At 41.1% G+C, this 17997-nt stretch overlaps 1 protein-coding gene across 3 annotated transcripts in view; it reads left to right on the top strand.

Moving 5' to 3' along the window:
• Nucleotides 1-17997, top strand: part of ltk (leukocyte receptor tyrosine kinase) — a 65868-nt gene that overhangs the window by 25417 nt on the left and 22454 nt on the right. For all 3 annotated transcript variants that reach the window (XM_037747099.1, XM_037747098.1, XM_037747100.1), the window contains exons 2-15: nt 2095-2193; nt 3834-3983; nt 4275-4503; nt 6307-6446; nt 6731-6868; nt 9402-9551; nt 10041-10141; nt 10280-10440; nt 11243-11337; nt 13613-13684; nt 14024-14198; nt 15293-15443; nt 15639-15767; nt 16032-16188. In XM_037747099.1, coding sequence (XP_037603027.1) covers nt 2095-2193; nt 3834-3983; nt 4275-4503; nt 6307-6446; nt 6731-6868; nt 9402-9551; nt 10041-10141; nt 10280-10440; nt 11243-11337; nt 13613-13684; nt 14024-14198; nt 15293-15443; nt 15639-15767; nt 16032-16188 — 1947 coding nt within the window. The remainder of the gene's footprint in view (nt 1-2094; nt 2194-3833; nt 3984-4274; nt 4504-6306; nt 6447-6730; nt 6869-9401; nt 9552-10040; nt 10142-10279; nt 10441-11242; nt 11338-13612; nt 13685-14023; nt 14199-15292; nt 15444-15638; nt 15768-16031; nt 16189-17997) is intronic.

Raw genomic sequence — 17997 nt, 5'->3', positions numbered from 1 at the left:
GTGGGATAGGAGCTTTCAGACGTTGTTTGACCATTTGACCTCAGTTAGTCAGCCAGACACCTGAGTGATGAAACCACGGGGTAAAAAAAAAAAGCTTCCCTCATCTGGTTTATGACATCTGAACAGAAGGATGACACTGTTTGGAAAGACTTTAGTGAGTAAATCAAACTGTAAAAGTAGAGGTACAAAAATAGGATTTGTGACAGAGACATATCTGCCCCCGATTCCCAGTAGAAGTTGGGATCCTGCAGAGAACTACATTCAGCCATGGGCAAATTTTTATCCCTTTACATGTATCTGGAAATTATCTTCATTATCTTTAATGATGGTCTTTTGCTTCCTCGAGATACTTATCTCATTATCACAACACAAAAACTTCTGCACACCGGCTCTTGAGAAGTGGGTGTTTCTAAACTGTAAAAGCAAATCTTGATCTGTGGGAGTTAAAATGATCAAAACTCCCACAGAATATCTGACAAGGCCATTTGTGTGTAATAAGCCACAAAGTTAGGTAAGTATAAAGGCTCTTATGAGGAATGGCATCCAATGATCCAGAGTACAGAACTGGTAAATTGCCTCCATATTGCCTCATCGACAGCTAATGCACTGAGAGGTTGGTCACACAAATGTGCCTAAAGCGCCATCAGGCAAACACGTTGAAGGAATTTCAATGGTGTTGAGTGTCTTACGTAATAGATTGTTTTCTCTTTTGTTGACAATTAAGCCTAATCTATCAAATTCCATGTATTCAAGGCATACTATAAATAAATGTGTTCTTCATTTGCTGCAATTTCCTCCCTTTATTGCACCTCATTAGTAGGTGACTATGCCAGAACCTCACTTTGCTCTAAGCCCGCGGGATCGCCGGTGATCTGGCTGTAGCAGACTTAGAGCCAAAGTGAAGGTACTGGTATCATATTAAACTAGAAAACCTAAGGAAACCATGTCAGCAAGGAGGCTAAAGAACGCTCCAAAGTTAGGCTGAATTTTGGTGACGCAAAACTTGCATGGTCATTTTCACAGGGGTCCCTTGACTTCTGACCTCAAGATATGTGAATGAAAATGGGTTCTATGGGTACCCACGAGTCTCCCCTTTACAGACATGCCCACTTTATGATAATCACATGCAGTTTGGGGCAAAAAAACATGCAGTAAAAAGTTTTTTGAATGCAGTATAAATATGTTATTTTCACCTATACTAAAAATGGTGTATTTGAATATTTCTGCATACTGGGGTCCCTAAACAGTCTTGGAATTACATGAATAGGGTATCACTGTAAAGCTGAGACTCTTGTGGATCCAAGGAGCCCAACTGTATTCATGTGTGATGATGTTACTCCACATAGTAGCCATTTCATTGTAGTGAGACAATTTTTTTTAACTTGACCTCACTGTATAAAATGATTTGTGGTGACCTCTAGGATAATCAAAGCCTCATGAAACCTTACAACCACAAAGGAGAAACCTAGGGCATTCATAGGATGGATGGCTTTCCTAGTTAGTTTGACAATAAGGAGGTTTCTGAGCAGTTTCGAGAACAGAAGGAATGACCATCATATACTTTGATCATGATGTTCTAAGCCCTTATACACTCTCACAATTTATTTTAATTATTTGAATAATTAATGCGTGTTTCTTTCTGATTTATGACTACTTATGACAACTTGACCCATTGCTGAGCTGCATCTCAAATTAAGCTTCAGGTTACCAGCTTTCAGATGATGTAGATCACTTCTATGTGACAACTACTGTTTCGAGTTGTCAATTCAACTAACTTGTTTTTTGCACGTCTTTTCATTCACTCAATTTGGAATGCCAATTTTTCCATCAACTGCAGGCTGTATTTAATTAACTTCCTCCATCGGCGCAGGCAGGGTTTAGACAGCCATGTATTCCACACTTTGGAACTGAGTTGCTCTGGAGCTCCACTCAGGCACCTATTTGTTTCCTCAATGATTTTCAAAATGATTGTAATGAGTGAAATGCACAGCAGCTTGAAGTACTGTACATGTATGTATGCATGACTTGCCCTCATAAGCAAAACAAGTACTGTAACCACTCTCTCTCTCTCTCTCTCTGTCTTTCTCTCCTCAGTCAGCAGTACCTGCCATGCTCTGTTGGACAGATTTCTGGAGGAGAACCTCTCAGATCAGCTGTTTCCTCATCATCTGGACTCAGAAGACGACAGCCAAAGTAAGAGTTATGTACTGATGTCCAACACAAACAAACGGAAAACATCAATACTTGCAGTGATTACCTGCATCAGAATTAGCTCGACTGAAAAGCAAAGTTAAGAGAGGAAACTTTGATAGTGTTTAGTCCACATATGTGCAGCACCTGAAACCACTTTAAAGGTCAGGAACTGACTGTATTGCCAATTATCTACCACAAGAAACTGGAGGAACAGAAAGCTACTCATTATGACTCGAGGTGTTTGTAACTCGAGGTGTAAGAACGCTGCTCTCTTAAATGGTGAAATTAAAAGAACAAAACAGCATGCTGACACCAGGAAAACATAGTTTAGGTCATTTGTGAACAAAGGAAGTTTATTTTTAGTTGATTTATGACAGGAAGAAATGAAAATGGCTTTCAATGAAATAACAATTTAATAATATGGCTTGTATTTCCGTCCTTCCCTCCCCAGAGGAATTCCTATGGCTGTTTGCCATGTTAGCTGTAGTGGCAGTTTCCTCTTAAACCATCACATGATGTCTGGAACGCTTTGTCTTTTTTCATCCTGTTCCTCAACCCCCACCCAGCCCGACACAGACAGACGCACAATCACTGAAAATTTACAAAGGGTCTGTTTGTATGGCTGTTAAACAGATTTTGGATTTCAATTAAATTTAGAGGAAATTTGGGCCGTGAGCCAAGGAAGTGATTAGTCCATGGTGGAGGTCATGGTGGAGGTGGAGGTCATGATCCAGGTGTGACTCCAGGACACTATTATTTAACATTGTCATATAGGGCGTTTTTCAACAACTTTGTTGTTTTTGTTTATGAACTACAGTGACTACTCTAATGGAAAGCACATGGTACATGTTTCCCTACACATGGGACATTGAGAGGTTTTTGTAGTCTTGCCGAATGGCGTCATGTATTTCTACTTTTTAGGATTTCATACTCTAATAAAAAACGTTTTCTTTTGTTGAGATCATTAATTAAATTTCTCAGGATCCCAAGAAAACCAACTAAAAATATCTTATCTTGCTTATTCTCACTCTGGCATTCATAATAAATGTTTTGGCTCATTTTGGGGGGGAATCAAAGTTTGGTTGGTTAGTTGGCTTTGGAAATTCAAGATTTAGTCTGTTAAATTTTATCTGTTAAAAAGGGGATGAATAATTTATTTTCACCATAATTTTGTTCATAAATAAAACAATGACAGAATCTATGACTATTTTGGTCATGGGTTTCATACATTTTCTGTAATAAAATGTCTAAAAGCAAAAATCCTATCAGATGGGAGACCCTGGGACAAAATCTTATCAATCGGGGGTCCGCAGTGTAATTTGTGTCGGTTTAGGGGTCCTTGATGTGAAAATGTTTGAGAACCACTGTGTTAAATAATCATGTTTTTTATACATACAAACAAAAACATAAAACAGGCATAAAACTTTGGAAAGTTTTCCAAAGTTTTATGCCTGTTAGATTTTTGTCTTCTATCCAAAGTTACACTGTAAAACTTTGGATAGAAGACAAAAATCTCGCTTTTATTAACTGTGATTTTATTAACATTTGTTTCTAGTGTTAAGTAAATCCCCCACATGTTTGAATATTTACACAAAACAAACAGTAAGTTATGGCTACACTCTCGTCTTTCTGTCTTTCAGTTACCTCCTGTGATTTTGAGTCACCGTGCCACTGGACTTTATCAAATCACAGCGACCAAATCGACTGGTCAGTGGTGTCGCCACAGCAACCAGAAGGCGCTCAGGCGGGGATGATGCCCGTGGCTGACCACTCAGTGGGAAGCTCTGACGGTAAGAGACTCTGGAAAGAAACTCAATAGGTGCTTCAGCATACTGTTCATGCCTTTTTCTTCTATGAAACATATTTAGAGGTTAGAAACCCCAGTAATGGATCTTTGGACTAAAAGCTCTTTTGAATCTCCCTTGACATTTATTTTGATTTTGTGCTTGATATTTCCTAATGCCTAGTCTGTGATTTATCTTAATGTTTAAGCATTTGTCAAATGATTTATAGGAGTGGCAGTATTATGTGGCGACTATAAAACTGTCATGCATGAAATTTCTACTGTTTTATCACTCTAGGGCACTTCCTCCTCCTAAGCTCCTCCCCTGCCGCTGAGGCCTCTGGGAGGTGCAAGTACCACTTAACCAGCCCAGTTTTGCCAGGAAACGACAGGCACTGCATCCTGCAGGTGGCTCTGTATGAGTCCGGTCCATCGGTGGGGAACCTCACGCTCCTGATCAAGCCGGCCCACTCAGGTTCAGCTGTTCACTCTGTGGTTATCAACCACAGGCGACGTGACGACCGCAGGTCAGCCAACACACTCAGAACAGGCTCTCCGTGCCTCTGCAGAATATATATTTATCATGCAGCACAGCATGTCCATTTAATTAGTGTCAAAAAGCAAAAACCCTGCGTCTTTACTGATTGAAGTGCTCTTCAAGTTGAGGTCCAGCCTACTGTATGAAATGTATAAAAGGCAGCTTAGATTCGCTGCAATGAAAGGTGACACAGGCTTTCAGACAGAGCAAGGGCACAGAAACTAATATCTTTTACTTCTGTGGTTCTAAAGTTAAATAAAGAAAATGTTTCTCAGCTGTCATGTGGGACAAACTGTAGAATTGTGACTGTGTGGGGACAGCGGTCCCCTGTGTATTGTTTGGGAAAGAGGGACAGGTATTTCCTATTGATCTAACGCTAAAGTACAGCCATCTTCAGAGCAGCTAAAAGCATTCATGTGTCCAGATGCAGACTCTGGAAATGAATTTATATGTAATTGGTTAGGACAGAAGAAGGATGGATGGGCATATGCAATAAGTTTGTACATTGGCTTTGTTAGTGTCTGTGCACTAATGGACTGAGCAATTCCATTATGAGACACACAGACAGTGGTTTCATTTATTCAGCTCGCTATTCATCACATGCTAACCTGTAGATGGAATTTATAGACGCACTCTCCATTTAAAGCACAGTTCCCATCTGATGTGATGCATCTTTTACTGTGGTGGTGGTGCTGTGTGTGTTTCACCTGCACTGACTGTTTTTCAGAAGTAAGCAACCGTCCTAATTCACCATTTTTCTTTCATAACAGACCTGGAAACGGCCCCCTAGATTGTACGCATTATTCTCATTTTACTGTATGTACCCGACAGTGAAACATCACCCACTTAACTAAATGTACAGTTTTTTTGAAGCTGTGCCAGCGTGGGTGTATTTTTAGAAATGGACTCTGAGAGGTGGATGTGTAATGTGTGAAGTAAAGCTCAGTGAAGGTGTGCTCACATATGTAGGGTGGCATTCTGAGATCAAAAATGTCAAATCTTTAGTGAAATTGTACTTTGTAATGGTCGCTATCGTTGCATTGTTGCAAGAGCAGAGCTGCTGCATGTCAGGTGGGAACATAGTAATAACATAACAAGGGGATGGATGGATTATAATGTGTACAGGTACCCTGTGGAGCTGTGGACGTTTAGATGCATGTTTTGGTGAGCTCTATTATTTGTATACTGTGGATGCTGTGCACAAGGATCCACTTACTGTACATGCCTCAACTATGGGGGTGTTGTGTTTGCTGACTGCATATGGTCAATGGTGGCAGTGTCGTGCCGGTAAAAGGTAACAATGCGCCAATTAAATAGCAAAAGATGAATGACGCAATTTGATATACAATGCAGGTTTCAAAAAAGCATATATTTTGTTTGAACAGAAAATGTGTTCTACATGTTTTCTTGGCCTTCAAGTGTTTGTTTACAATGAAATGCCACAAGGTAACCCTGATTACCGAGCTGCCACTGTTTGTTTTTTCTAAACTTCAGTTCAAGTAGATTGCAAAAGTTTTTCAAGGAGTAAAAGTCTTTATCTTGAAGACAGCAGAGGGGTTAATTGGGACAAAAAGTATTTTTAAACTGGTTGTTTCTGCTAAGGCCTGCTTCACCGAGAACATCATGATATAAAATACACATATGTGATAAACAACATCAGCTGACTTCAACTGACCTCGTTTTCAGTTTGGTAGTGACATTAGCTAATGTTATTAACCATGTTAGCTTAGGAGGATGAAAGGTGACTGTGAAGGGATGTGAAAAGACATTTCTCTGTGATTGGTTGTTGCAGGGCTGAGTGGGAGGTTCTGGAGACTGTGATTGGTCAGGTGGACGAGCCCTTCCAGGTGATTCTGCTTTACACTTCCTGTTTGGGGGAAGATGGAGGCACTGTGGCTCTGGACTCTCTGGAGCTCATTGACTGTGAATCAGGTGAGTTCATCATGTTCTCTAGAGCTGTGATTTACTGATTTCTGTTCAAACCAAATGCCATAGTAGTTGTTTCCTCTGATAAGCACCAAATGGAAGGAACCAGCTGTACAGTTTGTTTAAACTGGAAATCTGTTGATGGTTCACAGTGGCACATGTTTGGGAACATCGTTTTCCACAGCAGCTGAAAAGAAAGTAATGACTAATAAATGACTAAGTGGCTAATAAGGCTTAGTTCTCCACAATGTAGTGGATTGTATAACTGTTGTGTGGTTGCTGGGATGCAGAACACCAGGTCATCAGTCTGGATACGGCTTGTGGGGAATCTTTCCTCTGTGAAAACTCAGGATTCTGCATCGACCCAAGCCAAGTGTGCAACTTCCACACCGACTGTCCTCTAGGAGAGGATGAGGGCTTCATCTGTGGTGAGATTTTGTTTTTTCTAAATCAAAATCACAACATACAGAATAAGATGCTGTTTTGAGGGAAATCACGGCCTTCAATTTCTACTAGTAACACTTGAAAATGCACTTATGCAGTCGACTTTAGAGGTTTCCCCTTGTGTGATGATGAATCATTTTTAATTTGATTTGATCTGCACCACTGGACTGGTTGTGAGAGTGGGAGTGTGAAAGCAACATGCAAAGCAAAAGATGTTTCTGTGAGTGCTTCACTTTGTGTGATTGTGGGTGGAGAGTTAAGTGAGGCCAGCATACAGTACAGGAGTCCTAAAGCAGAATATGGTGCTACTGGCAGGCTGCATCCATTTGCATTAGCTGTATTAAAACTTAAATCCATGAAGATTTTTAATCCTTTGAGTCTGACTGGATTATTCCATGCCAAGGGCCTTTACTCAATATGTTTAAAGTGCAGGGAGTAACTATTATTTGGACATATAGGGCTCTATCTTACACCCAGCACAAAGCAGCGCAAAGCTGCGCAACTGTCATTGCTAGTTTCAAAACGATGCCGTTGTCATTTTCACGCCCAGCACCCACGTTGTGTAAGAACTGAAGCAAATGCCCATCTGGGCGCCCATGGGCGTGTTGGTCTTAAAATGAGGTGTGAGCAGGCGCTTTGTTGGCACATTGCTATCTTATGGCAGCAAAAAGCGATTGCGCCATTGACCAACAAAATCCTGATCTAAAGCTCGACACATTATTCAGATAGAAAGATGCGTCTACACAGGCAGGTTCACAGCACACGTACACTCTGCTTGTTACACGCATTTCAGCTTGTGTATTTTTTTCATGAGCTGGAAATTCTTTTATTGTATTATAAGGAATTTCATATGCTTTTTTCATCTCAAAATCATTTTATCAGTGTTTTGAAAATCCCAGATTTGAAAAATATGCTGCAGAAAAGTGTGTTTGCAGAGAGTCAATTAATGGCTTTCATTTCCTGGCACCTCACAGATTCCTATCTTTAAAACCATCCATCATTCAGTACAAAAACAATTCCTCACGCTGAGAATCAACCGCTTTAGTCAGTGGTGAAATCAGTGGTAGTCAGGGCTATTTAGAGCTATTGCGTTGTGGATTCCTGGGAAAGAGGAGATGGTCACAGCGGTGGTGTAGTTTTTTCAATGGCCTGCAAGTAAAATTGATCCTGCATGAGTGTTCATGAAATACTCTGTTAAAGGGCCTTCGACATTTTGTAAATGGCTTTTATTGTCGTCTTACCCATCATACATGTACATTGTGTGATTAAAATGTGGCAGTTGACACGGACCGGGAAAGGTGTGGTGGGTGTTACAAAAAGAATAGTCCATTTAGGGAAATGTGCTTATTCACTTTCTTTGTGAGAGCGAGCAAAGAAGATCGATACCAATCACGGAGATAGGCGTCGACCTTCTCATCTCGTTCTTGGAAAGTAACTAAATAAGGATATTTCCCAAAATGTTGAACTATTTCTTTAACATGTGTAGACGTTATTGCTGTCAATCGATTAAAATATTGAATCGTGATTAAGCGCATGATTGTCAATAGTTAATCATGATTAATCGCATATTTTGTGTCTGTTCAAAATGTACCTTAAAGGGAGATTTGTCAAGTATTTAATACTCTTATCAACATGGGAGTGGACAAATATGCTGTCTTATGCAAATGTATGATATATTTATTATTGGAAATCAATTAACAACACAAAACAATGACAAATATTGTCCAGAAACCCTCACAGGTACTGCTTTTAGGATAAGAAATATGCTCAAATCATAACATGGCAAACTCCTATGACTTGACCCAAACTGCACATGATTATCATAAAGTGGGCATAAAGGGGAGACTCGTGGGTACCCATAGAACCCATTTTCATTCACATGTTGAGGTCAGAGGTCAAGGGACCCCTTTGAAAATGGCCATGCCAGTTTTTCCTTGCTTAAATTTAGCGGAACTTCTTAGCGTTATTTAACCTCCTTGTCGACAAGCTAGTATGACATGGTTGGTACCAAAGGATTTCTTAGGTTTTCTACTTTCCTATGATACGAGTATCTTCACTCTAGCTCTCGCGTTAACTTTGACAGCCCTCGTAGACATGCATGTTGAAAATAAGATGTAGAGGTTTGCTCAAAAGTCCTGCCTTTATAGTGATGTTGGAACTTGAAATATGTTGACCCAGATTCAACATGTAAATAAGACAATATTGGAGTTGTTGGGAGGCTTTTTTTTTTATCTTTGAAGTTGGCTAATTTCTTTCCCCCTGCTTTCAGGCTGTTTTTGTGCTGGCTGCAAAAAAAATGTTATCAATCCTCTAATGTGGCTGTAAGCCAAACAAGCATATTTCCTAGTCTGGGAGAGGACACTAACCTGCAGATAGTATAAAGTGTGGTGCTCAGCTGATTTCTCCAAAATGTATTTCTTGCTTTGGGAAAAGAGGAATCAAGGAGAGAAGATGTGTTTTTTAGCAGCTGTGATGTCTGTTTTGGTGAAATATGATAACAATCTCCCTCCTCCACAGGTGCCCTTCCGTTTGGCTCTCACTGTTCTTTTGAACAGGATGCATGTGGTTGGTCCGTTTCAAACCGGCACTCGGCCTGGAGAAGGGTTGCTGGAGACGAACTTCTGGAGAAAGAAGACATGCAGGGTGTCGCTCTGCAGAGTACACCAGGTTGGCAGTGTGTGTGTGTGTGTGTGCAGTACTGTACATGTGATATGGGCATATTATTCTGACCTTATTTCTATCTCACACTCAGATCTCACACTGCTTAGTGTCAAAACTCAATTTTGTTCGTCTCGAACAGGCGTTTCATTTCTTGTTATTTCTTGACCCAGATAATAATAGGAATGCCTTGTTAGATTACTACCATAGGAAGTTACACAGCATGACCTAGAAGAGTTCATATGGATTGTTTAAATCTAGCTGTAGAACATAAGCGTCCTAACAGAGCACACAATAGGTTTATATTTCATCCCATGTTACAGCTGCTTTCAATCTTCTGATTTTTTATTATATAGGCTGCTGGGTCTCGTCTAGCAATAAAGAATACAAAAACTCTTCAAATTATTACTGTATCCCCAGTGCCCATTATTTTGGTAACGGTGTGTTTCATGAGCTGGTTAGCGTTCTGCTCTGTCACATTTATTGTGCGCCCTCCAGGGCACTTCCTGTTTCTGCAGGTAAGAGAGAGTGATTCCCTTCGAGAGGCGTCCATTCAGAGCTCCTCTTTCCCTCCCCCGGTCTCTACGACAGCCTGTCAGGTCAGTTCTTTTGACAGATACAATACTTTCAGCTATTTTGTTGATATGTTTTTGTTCCCTTCTCCTTGTGAGGCTGCAACAAAATCTATTGTCAGTATGCTAACTACTTGCTGAAATGGTGTCTGTTTTTCTGTACAGATGCGTTTCTCTCTGTACCTGTATGGGGACTTCAATGGTTCATTGCTGGTGGCTATAGAGGAGAATGGGACCAGCACTGCACCACTGGTCTGGGAGAGAAATGATCAGTGGACAGATGACTGGGAGGATGTTGCCCTGCAGCTGACAGGCCTTCATCATGGGTGCGTAAAAGGGAAAACAAAAGAGTAGAGGAACAGATGATTATGTAACACTGACGTGCTACAGCAAAAGAATCAGGCACGCTCTCTTGTGTATAGAGGTTACCTCTATCATACAACTGTAGCCTCCTCTTTTTCCTCATCGTCATTCAAAAACAGACCTTTTTTCACATCAGGCTCTGTAATATTTAGATTTCCTTTATTTTCCACGTCAAAACAAAACAAGTACTTTAGATTGATGAGGAGAAAGAGGAAAATTGCAGCTTTTATCTAAAGCAGAGGCTTTCGGGTGGGTCTCCTCAGGGGGCTCCAAACACTTTCAATGAAAACATATTACATTAGTTATCAGAAGATCACATAGAATAGCCTAAATGTGTGTGATTTTGTTAAAGAGAGAGTTCAAAGATGCAGTAGTTTGGGGTAATTTTACTGTTTTCCCCCTTTCCCAGAGTCAGAAACTAATAAATACCGTATGCCGGACCTTTTATTATGTGTTTGGTGTAGCCTGAAGTTATATCAAACAGCAATAACAGACTTTTTTGGCTCAATTGTCTATGGGATCAAAAAACATAATTAGGATCACATAGGCAACCAGGAATTGAGCGAAACTAAGCAAGTAAATTAAGAGGGGTTGGTGTGGGGGGAGGCCCACAGTGTCAGACTTTGAAAACCCCTGATCTAAGAAGAACTCTTGAAGATTTTAAGCTGTTTTACACATATTGGGATTGAATTTATGTTGCCTTCCACATAAAGACAAAAATTCTTATTCTCTAAATACCCAAATGGTGTATGTGCTTTGCTCCAGGTTCCACGTTAAGGTGACGGCCGTGTGGGGAAAAGGCTCCAATGCTGATGTCGCTCTCGATGACATTGCGATCGGAGCAGCCTGCTTCGACACAGGTAGCTAACATGCCATCATAAAATGCTACCGACCGTAACAGAAACTACGCCAATTAATTATGGTTCAAGCATATGTGTGGCAATAATTATGTAAAACCAATACAAATATAATGTTTAGTTTAGGACAAGGACTCGCCTCCGCCAGGGGAGGTAAACATGTAAGTTACTGGTGGTTTCCCCTACATAAATGGTGTTTGTGTGACATTTGAATGAAGAAATATCAGTGTATTTCACATGCTACAGTCATACTCAGTGTATATGACTAGTGGTCACTGTAATCTAGATATTTCTGTCTAACTATTGTTTCTGAGTCTCGTGTGACTGTCTCACTCTAGATCTAGATCTAAAACATTGATTGTTAATAAAGGTTAAAAAGGGCCGTTTCTGATGGTGTGACGTCACTTTGGCGTTGCGGACACTCGCGAACCTCACAGATGCGGCAAGCATAAATCAAGCTTTAGTTTAGTTTAGTTTGTTAGGATCCCCATTAGCTACAGCATTGCAGCAACTATTCTTCCTGGGGTCCACAAACACACTTACAATATGACAAGTGCAAGAATAAACAGGACAAGACAAAACACATAGAAAAATAATATAACATAACATTACAGAATAAAGCAGCACAAGACTGAAACGCCGACTCAGACAAGACAAGCTCCTGAAGTAGTCCGTTACACTCCATTGTCCCGCAGTTATGGCAAATCATACATCCTAAGAGAAGTAAGTAGCTTACATGAAAAATAGCCCTTTTCACTCCAGAATTCCCGCTCCACTGACTCAGACCGCCCCTCCACATCCACCAGACAAGTCAACATAATCCAACTCACAGTATATTATATCCACACAATTTGTTCAAAACTTTTTTTTCATTGTCTCTAATTAAAAGATGCTGTTTTTAACTAAACTTTTCAATTGAATTTTACTGTTTTCTTGTGTGATATGTCTTGGTAACAAATTCCATTCATGCATAGCTCTGTACATGACTGTTCGTTTGATTGCATTTGTCCTTGCTTTTGGTAATGTAAACTTTCTGGTAGAGTTGTCAAGCTGAAGGGTAAATTCTTAAACAAATTAAGTGGCATTTTTGTAACAGAAATATTTCTGATAAATACAAGTAATGAAAAGAGTAATCTATTTTTTAACCAGTAACCAAGCTAGACTTAAATGCATTGAAACAACATTTGTTCTGTATCCACAACGGAGCACTGTACTGAATGAAATGGAGAGCAGAGGAGTACAGGGAGTCCTCCCAACTGTTGAGACTGATTGTTGTCAAGACTAAGCGATGACAGCTGTCTGACGCCCGGCCCTGCAGCGGTCCTCAGTTATTTGTTTGGCTTAAAAAATGAAGAAAATTATTGTTTTTGACATGAGGGTAGCCAACATTTAATGCTTTGCTGCAAACGCAGCACCGCAAAATGGCAAGAAAATGTGTACAAACATTCCTGTGTCAGTCTGATTAGACTTCTCATTAGAATTCTCACAATCATGTGAACGGACGTTTAAAATAAACTCTTTCTGCTCTATTTCAATGTTCCTGGGGTGAATTTTATGAATTGGCATGGTACTAGAGTTGAAACACAGAATTGGATTAAAGGCCTGTTTTTGTTTTTGTGTGTGATTTAAGGGAAGGATTGTTTAAAACCTGCGGGGAGGCACAGTGTGAACGGTGGTATACGCAGCTGTTGATCAGCTCCAGCTGGACAAGACTGGAACATTGTCTAACTGGTATCAATTCAGGAACCCAGAGTAACTTTAGTAAGCCATAACTTAGCTTAATGTTTCCACCTGTGGCATATTTGACCTCTCTTTGTGCTGGGATCTTGCTGGGGAGGCTTGTATGCTTTTATGGGGTTGAAACTAGACCATGGTGGCTTTCGTTGCTATAAAGTAAGTTCAGCAGTTCTGCACTGGCAAAGGATAGTGCAGTGGATCTTGGATCTTGGGTCTTGGGTTGGACAAACTGCGAATAACGCTATCCTGTAAAATCTTAATCTTTTACAGACACACATCAGGTGAAAACATGGAGATGAATAAAATTCAATGTGTCTGATGCTACATAGTGGTTACAGAGGGTGAAATATATTCATGATATTTTCCTGCTCAGGAAATGTGCCCATGTTCAACCAAAATACCCATCCTTGAATTGCTCTCATTTCCTTTTGATCCGTGTTGCTTTCTGTCTGAATATAATTTAAATGCAGATGTTTGACTGTGACTCATTGTCTCTCTTTCTCCCCACCTTTCTCTACCTTGGCTTCCTGCCTCTCACCAGATCTGAACTCTCTTTTGCCCATGGCGGACTTGGAGGATTTCTTAAGCCCCCTTCCAGAGCCTTCAGCCTCAGGTACCGTGATACCTTGTGAATTTCCAAAGCCTCCCTCGTCTACTGTGAGATTTTTAATCCATTCTGCATGCAGAATTTACATACCAGGTGGCGGTACATGCTACAAGCTTTATCTACCAGCTGACCAAAAGCTTTTCATCCATTCTGCATTATTTAGCGTTCACATACCAGGTGGTTAATGCACTTTCCAGTGAGTCCAGAGTCTCACGTATTTCGTTGTATTTTTTGTTGTGTTTATGTGTGAATACGCAGTACCTTCATTTTACCGACTCACTCAACAAGTCTGTCTCCCACCAGCTCATGTCAGTGTTTTACTTTTCTTTGTCTCCATTTTTCCAGAGGTTTCTTTGATGACATGGTGGTTTAACTCATGCGGTGCCAGCGGTCCCCACGGCCCGACCCAGGCCCAGTGTGACAGCACCTACAGGAACAAAAATGTCAGTGTTACTGTGGGGAAGGAAGAGCCCTTGAAAGGAGTCCAAATGTGGAAGGTGCCTGCTACTAACAGATACCTGTAAGTGACGGAGGGGATGGCTTTAATGTTCATCTACTTGAGCTTTAAGGTGGAAATCAACAGGCTGGTCAGTTATTTGTTTAAGTGTAAGTCTGGTGATATTCTGTATTTTTCTTATTTTCAACAAATCCCATGAAAAGACTGTGAACCTTTATCGATGTCCATAAACCATTAAAAACACATAAATGAGCCACTAAGTTGAGCTGGGTGACATGTCCTCCTTACGGTGAACCCACCCTAGTTTATTTTGAGTCAACCCACATACGCTGCCTGCTGCTGTAAATAGAAATGCACTATTTACTTCTGTTCGTTTGCTAAAACCTGCTGTCCCCAGGTGTTATAGGAAATAACTTAGCCTTTTTTTAAAAAATGAAAATGTGTAGTCTGTGACCCGTTTAAAAAAAAAGATTTATTCAGTAACAACTAATGAGCTTGAGGATGAGAGCCACAAACGCCAGATGTTTTGTCGGTTTTCATCTTTTTGACAATGACGAACAAAAAAACACACAAAGCCAGTTTTGTCCTGTAAGAGCAGTGATGATTACGCTTTACTTTACATTCTTCTGAATCCCATAGGTCATTTCTAGGAGCTTAGTCATCGAAGAGATAAGCTGGGCTCCGCGACAATTTCGTGGTGTGTCTGCCTGCGTGCTTGGGATCTAAATTGCTCATTCCATGCTCAGTGTAACTGATTGTTGTCCTGCCAGATCAAGACTTCAAGCAGTTTGATTGTCTTTGCGCAGTCATGTCATGGGACTTCATTATCACTGCTCACAACATGAAATGAGGCAACAGAAAAGTGGCAGGATTAAACATTGAATTTACAGGCTGTTGAATCACTTTGGTTGGATTACGCACAGCTGTTCTTCATGCCAAAGAGGGTCTGTTTGTAAGAGGAAATCTTTATAAAACAGCAGGTGTCTGTGTCTCCGACAGTAATTTGTGTGTTGTAACAACAGACATCTAATAGCTGTTTGTTCAAGTGTAATGCAGTCTGCCCATCTAGTGTGTAGTATGCTGTAGAGCCTAAGCCAGAAAGCAATTTCTTTCAGTCGCAGTATTTAAACCCCTTGTGGTGCAATGATCTCCCCCAGGATCTCTGCTTACGGGGCTGCAGGAGGGAAAGGAGCCAAAACCCACAACAAACGCAACCACGGGGTCTTCATATCTGCCATATTTCCTCTGGAGAAAGGAGAAATACTTCACATCTTGGTGGGCCACCAGGGAGAGGATGCGTGCCCGGGGGTGAGTAGGTTGAACTCGAGGACGAGCTGGAAGGATTTGTTGAATTGTGTGTGTTGTCCCACTGGGATGACTTTTGCCAGGGAGAGGAGAGACAAGAAAGTCACCAAGATCAAAAAAACTGCTGGATTCATACTTTTGTGAAGAACGACTTCTCTCTCTCTGAAATTCAAATCTCCCTCTCCCCCCGTGGTGTAGAGAAATCCCCACACCCAGAGGATCTGCCTGGGAGAGTCGTCAGTGATCGAAGACAACCTCCGGGGAGAGGCCGGGGCCGATTGGGCCGGGGGAGGAGGCGGAGGTGGGGGAGCCACCTACATCTTTAAGGTGACAGAAGATGCTTGTGTTGTTTCAAAAATGTCTATAGGCATATTGAAATGGTTCAGCAGTGTGTCTCACTCTTATCCACAGGTTTAAATCTACGTAGATTGGACATACGCTAGAGGTTGAAAAGCCGTTATCATAAAATTGGCACAAGACACATTTTCACTCGTCCCTTTTATTCTAATCTCCCATCTGTAATAAACTGGTAGTTTCCGAGCGTGTACATAGTTGAAAATCCCTCAAATGAGTATGATGCTCTCTTCTCAGATGGAGGGAGGTGAGGTGGTTCCCCTGCTGATTGCCGCTGGTGGAGGAGGAAATGCCTACCTGGAGGACCCAGAGTCCAATCTGGACCAGATACCACTGGAGCAGTATGAAAACAGCACCATAGCTCCCAGTACCAACGGTCGAACTGGTGCTGCAGGTACTATATTATAAGCCATACTACTACCAATGAGGATGTATTGTATGTTTAAAGGGTTGACTCAACTAAAATACATAGAAAATAAAAATCACATAGTGGTACGCAGACACTTTCAGTTTTATTTGACCAGGTTTTGAGATGCCTGACTTTGAGATTACTCCCTCCATCCTAATACAATGACGGTGAATAGAATTTTATTTGTGGTGCTCACAACATTGAAAATGATATATATCTTTCCAGAATCAATGTTCCTAATATTCTGGATAATCCATAGAACATGCAGTCAACAGTCCTCATAGAGGCTTTTTCTTTAATCAATAGCAGTTTCAGTGAGAGCCTTGACAGTGAGGCCTGTATGTAATAAACAGAAAATGAAGGCAGACAGATTGTGAACATGCAATGTAGGTCCCGGCCGGAGGCGAGCCAGGGTTGTTGCGGTTTATGTTTTTGTTTTTTGATGGTCCATTAAATATGCAAAATGGTCAATTTAGACACTAAATGCTGGTATTTAGGGAACTTTCATAAGCCGAGTCATTTGGTCCGTTTTAATTAAACTCTGGTGTGGTTCGTTTGGGCGGTTGTGAACGCAGTAATCATACTTTGACCAAAACAACCGGTCCGAGACCGCATGCAAGAGTTGGTGAATCAAGACGCAGGCTGCCTGTGCGGGCATTGGACACAGGTAAACGACTGGTTAACATGAGTGGGAGAGGACTGGCCTGGACTTCTGCAGAAGTACAATGTTTGCTTGACATCTGGGCCAAAGTGAACATACAGAATACACTCAATAAAGTTCACAAAAATAGTGGTTTATGAAATCAAGTCAGGGGTTCGTGCGCACAGTCGATCAGTGCAGAGTCAAAGTGAAAACACTTGGACAGCAATATATCAAAGCCTGCGATTCCCTGCATAGAAGTGGCAGCTCTCGAGACAAAAAAGATGAATTAGCTCCGTCGTACACGCCCCTCAGGAAATAGTTTTCGAACCAGACTAAATAGAAAACAAACCAAATGTATTAATTTGTGTCTGATTCGGACTAGCAAAACGGACTATGGCTTGTGAAAGCACCCTCAGTTCACTTTTTCAGGACATTTTACTGAGATATGTAATGGAATAAGCCCTAAGATCAGCAAGAATTTAACATTTCAGAAAAAAACATGCATTACAAAGGTGATGAAAAAGGACACTCGAAGCAGCACACGTTGGCCTGCATGCTCTCACACACTGGGATGTTTGGCCTGTGGATAATGGGATCTTTCTGGTTGTATTTTTAGTTTCCTAACAGGTTGAACAAGTCATATATGGCAGAGAGGTCTCTCTCTTTGCTCCTGGGAATGCCTGCTGGAACGTACTCACTAAATCCCCCCTGACCGACAGAGTATCAACACAGACCAGACCAGATCAGCTCGTCTTATTGAAACCTCTGTGGGTTTGTTTAGATAAAGATCAGAGTGTCAGGGGAAATATGTGGCTCTTACAGTAGTAGTGTGTAGAGGAGGTGTGTGTGTGTGTGTGTGTGTGTGTGTGGATGTGCTGGTGCATTTGTGTGTGCGTGAGCTGTGTGTTGAAATGGTGAAACTGGTCATCCTGCCGTCACACATCATCATGCATTGCATTGCAAAATTTGATAAGGCTTAAGAACTCCAGCCGGTGGACATGTGATCTTCTGCTCATCAGCGTAGATTCTGTACATGATTATTTATTGCTGGAGCGTCTCTGTCTCCATCACTGCGCTGTGGTTACAAAAGTTCAACTTTGTATATAAATATAAAAAAGTGTGTGGCTGTCAGTGACATCAGTGTGGATGGG

Source organism: Sebastes umbrosus, chromosome 16 (assembly GCF_015220745.1).
Source record: "Sebastes umbrosus isolate fSebUmb1 chromosome 16, fSebUmb1.pri, whole genome shotgun sequence".
NCBI lineage: Eukaryota > Metazoa > Chordata > Actinopteri > Perciformes > Sebastidae > Sebastes > Sebastes umbrosus.
The sequence above is the reverse complement of the archived record's forward strand: the minus strand, read 5'-3'. Positions and strand labels throughout refer to the sequence as shown.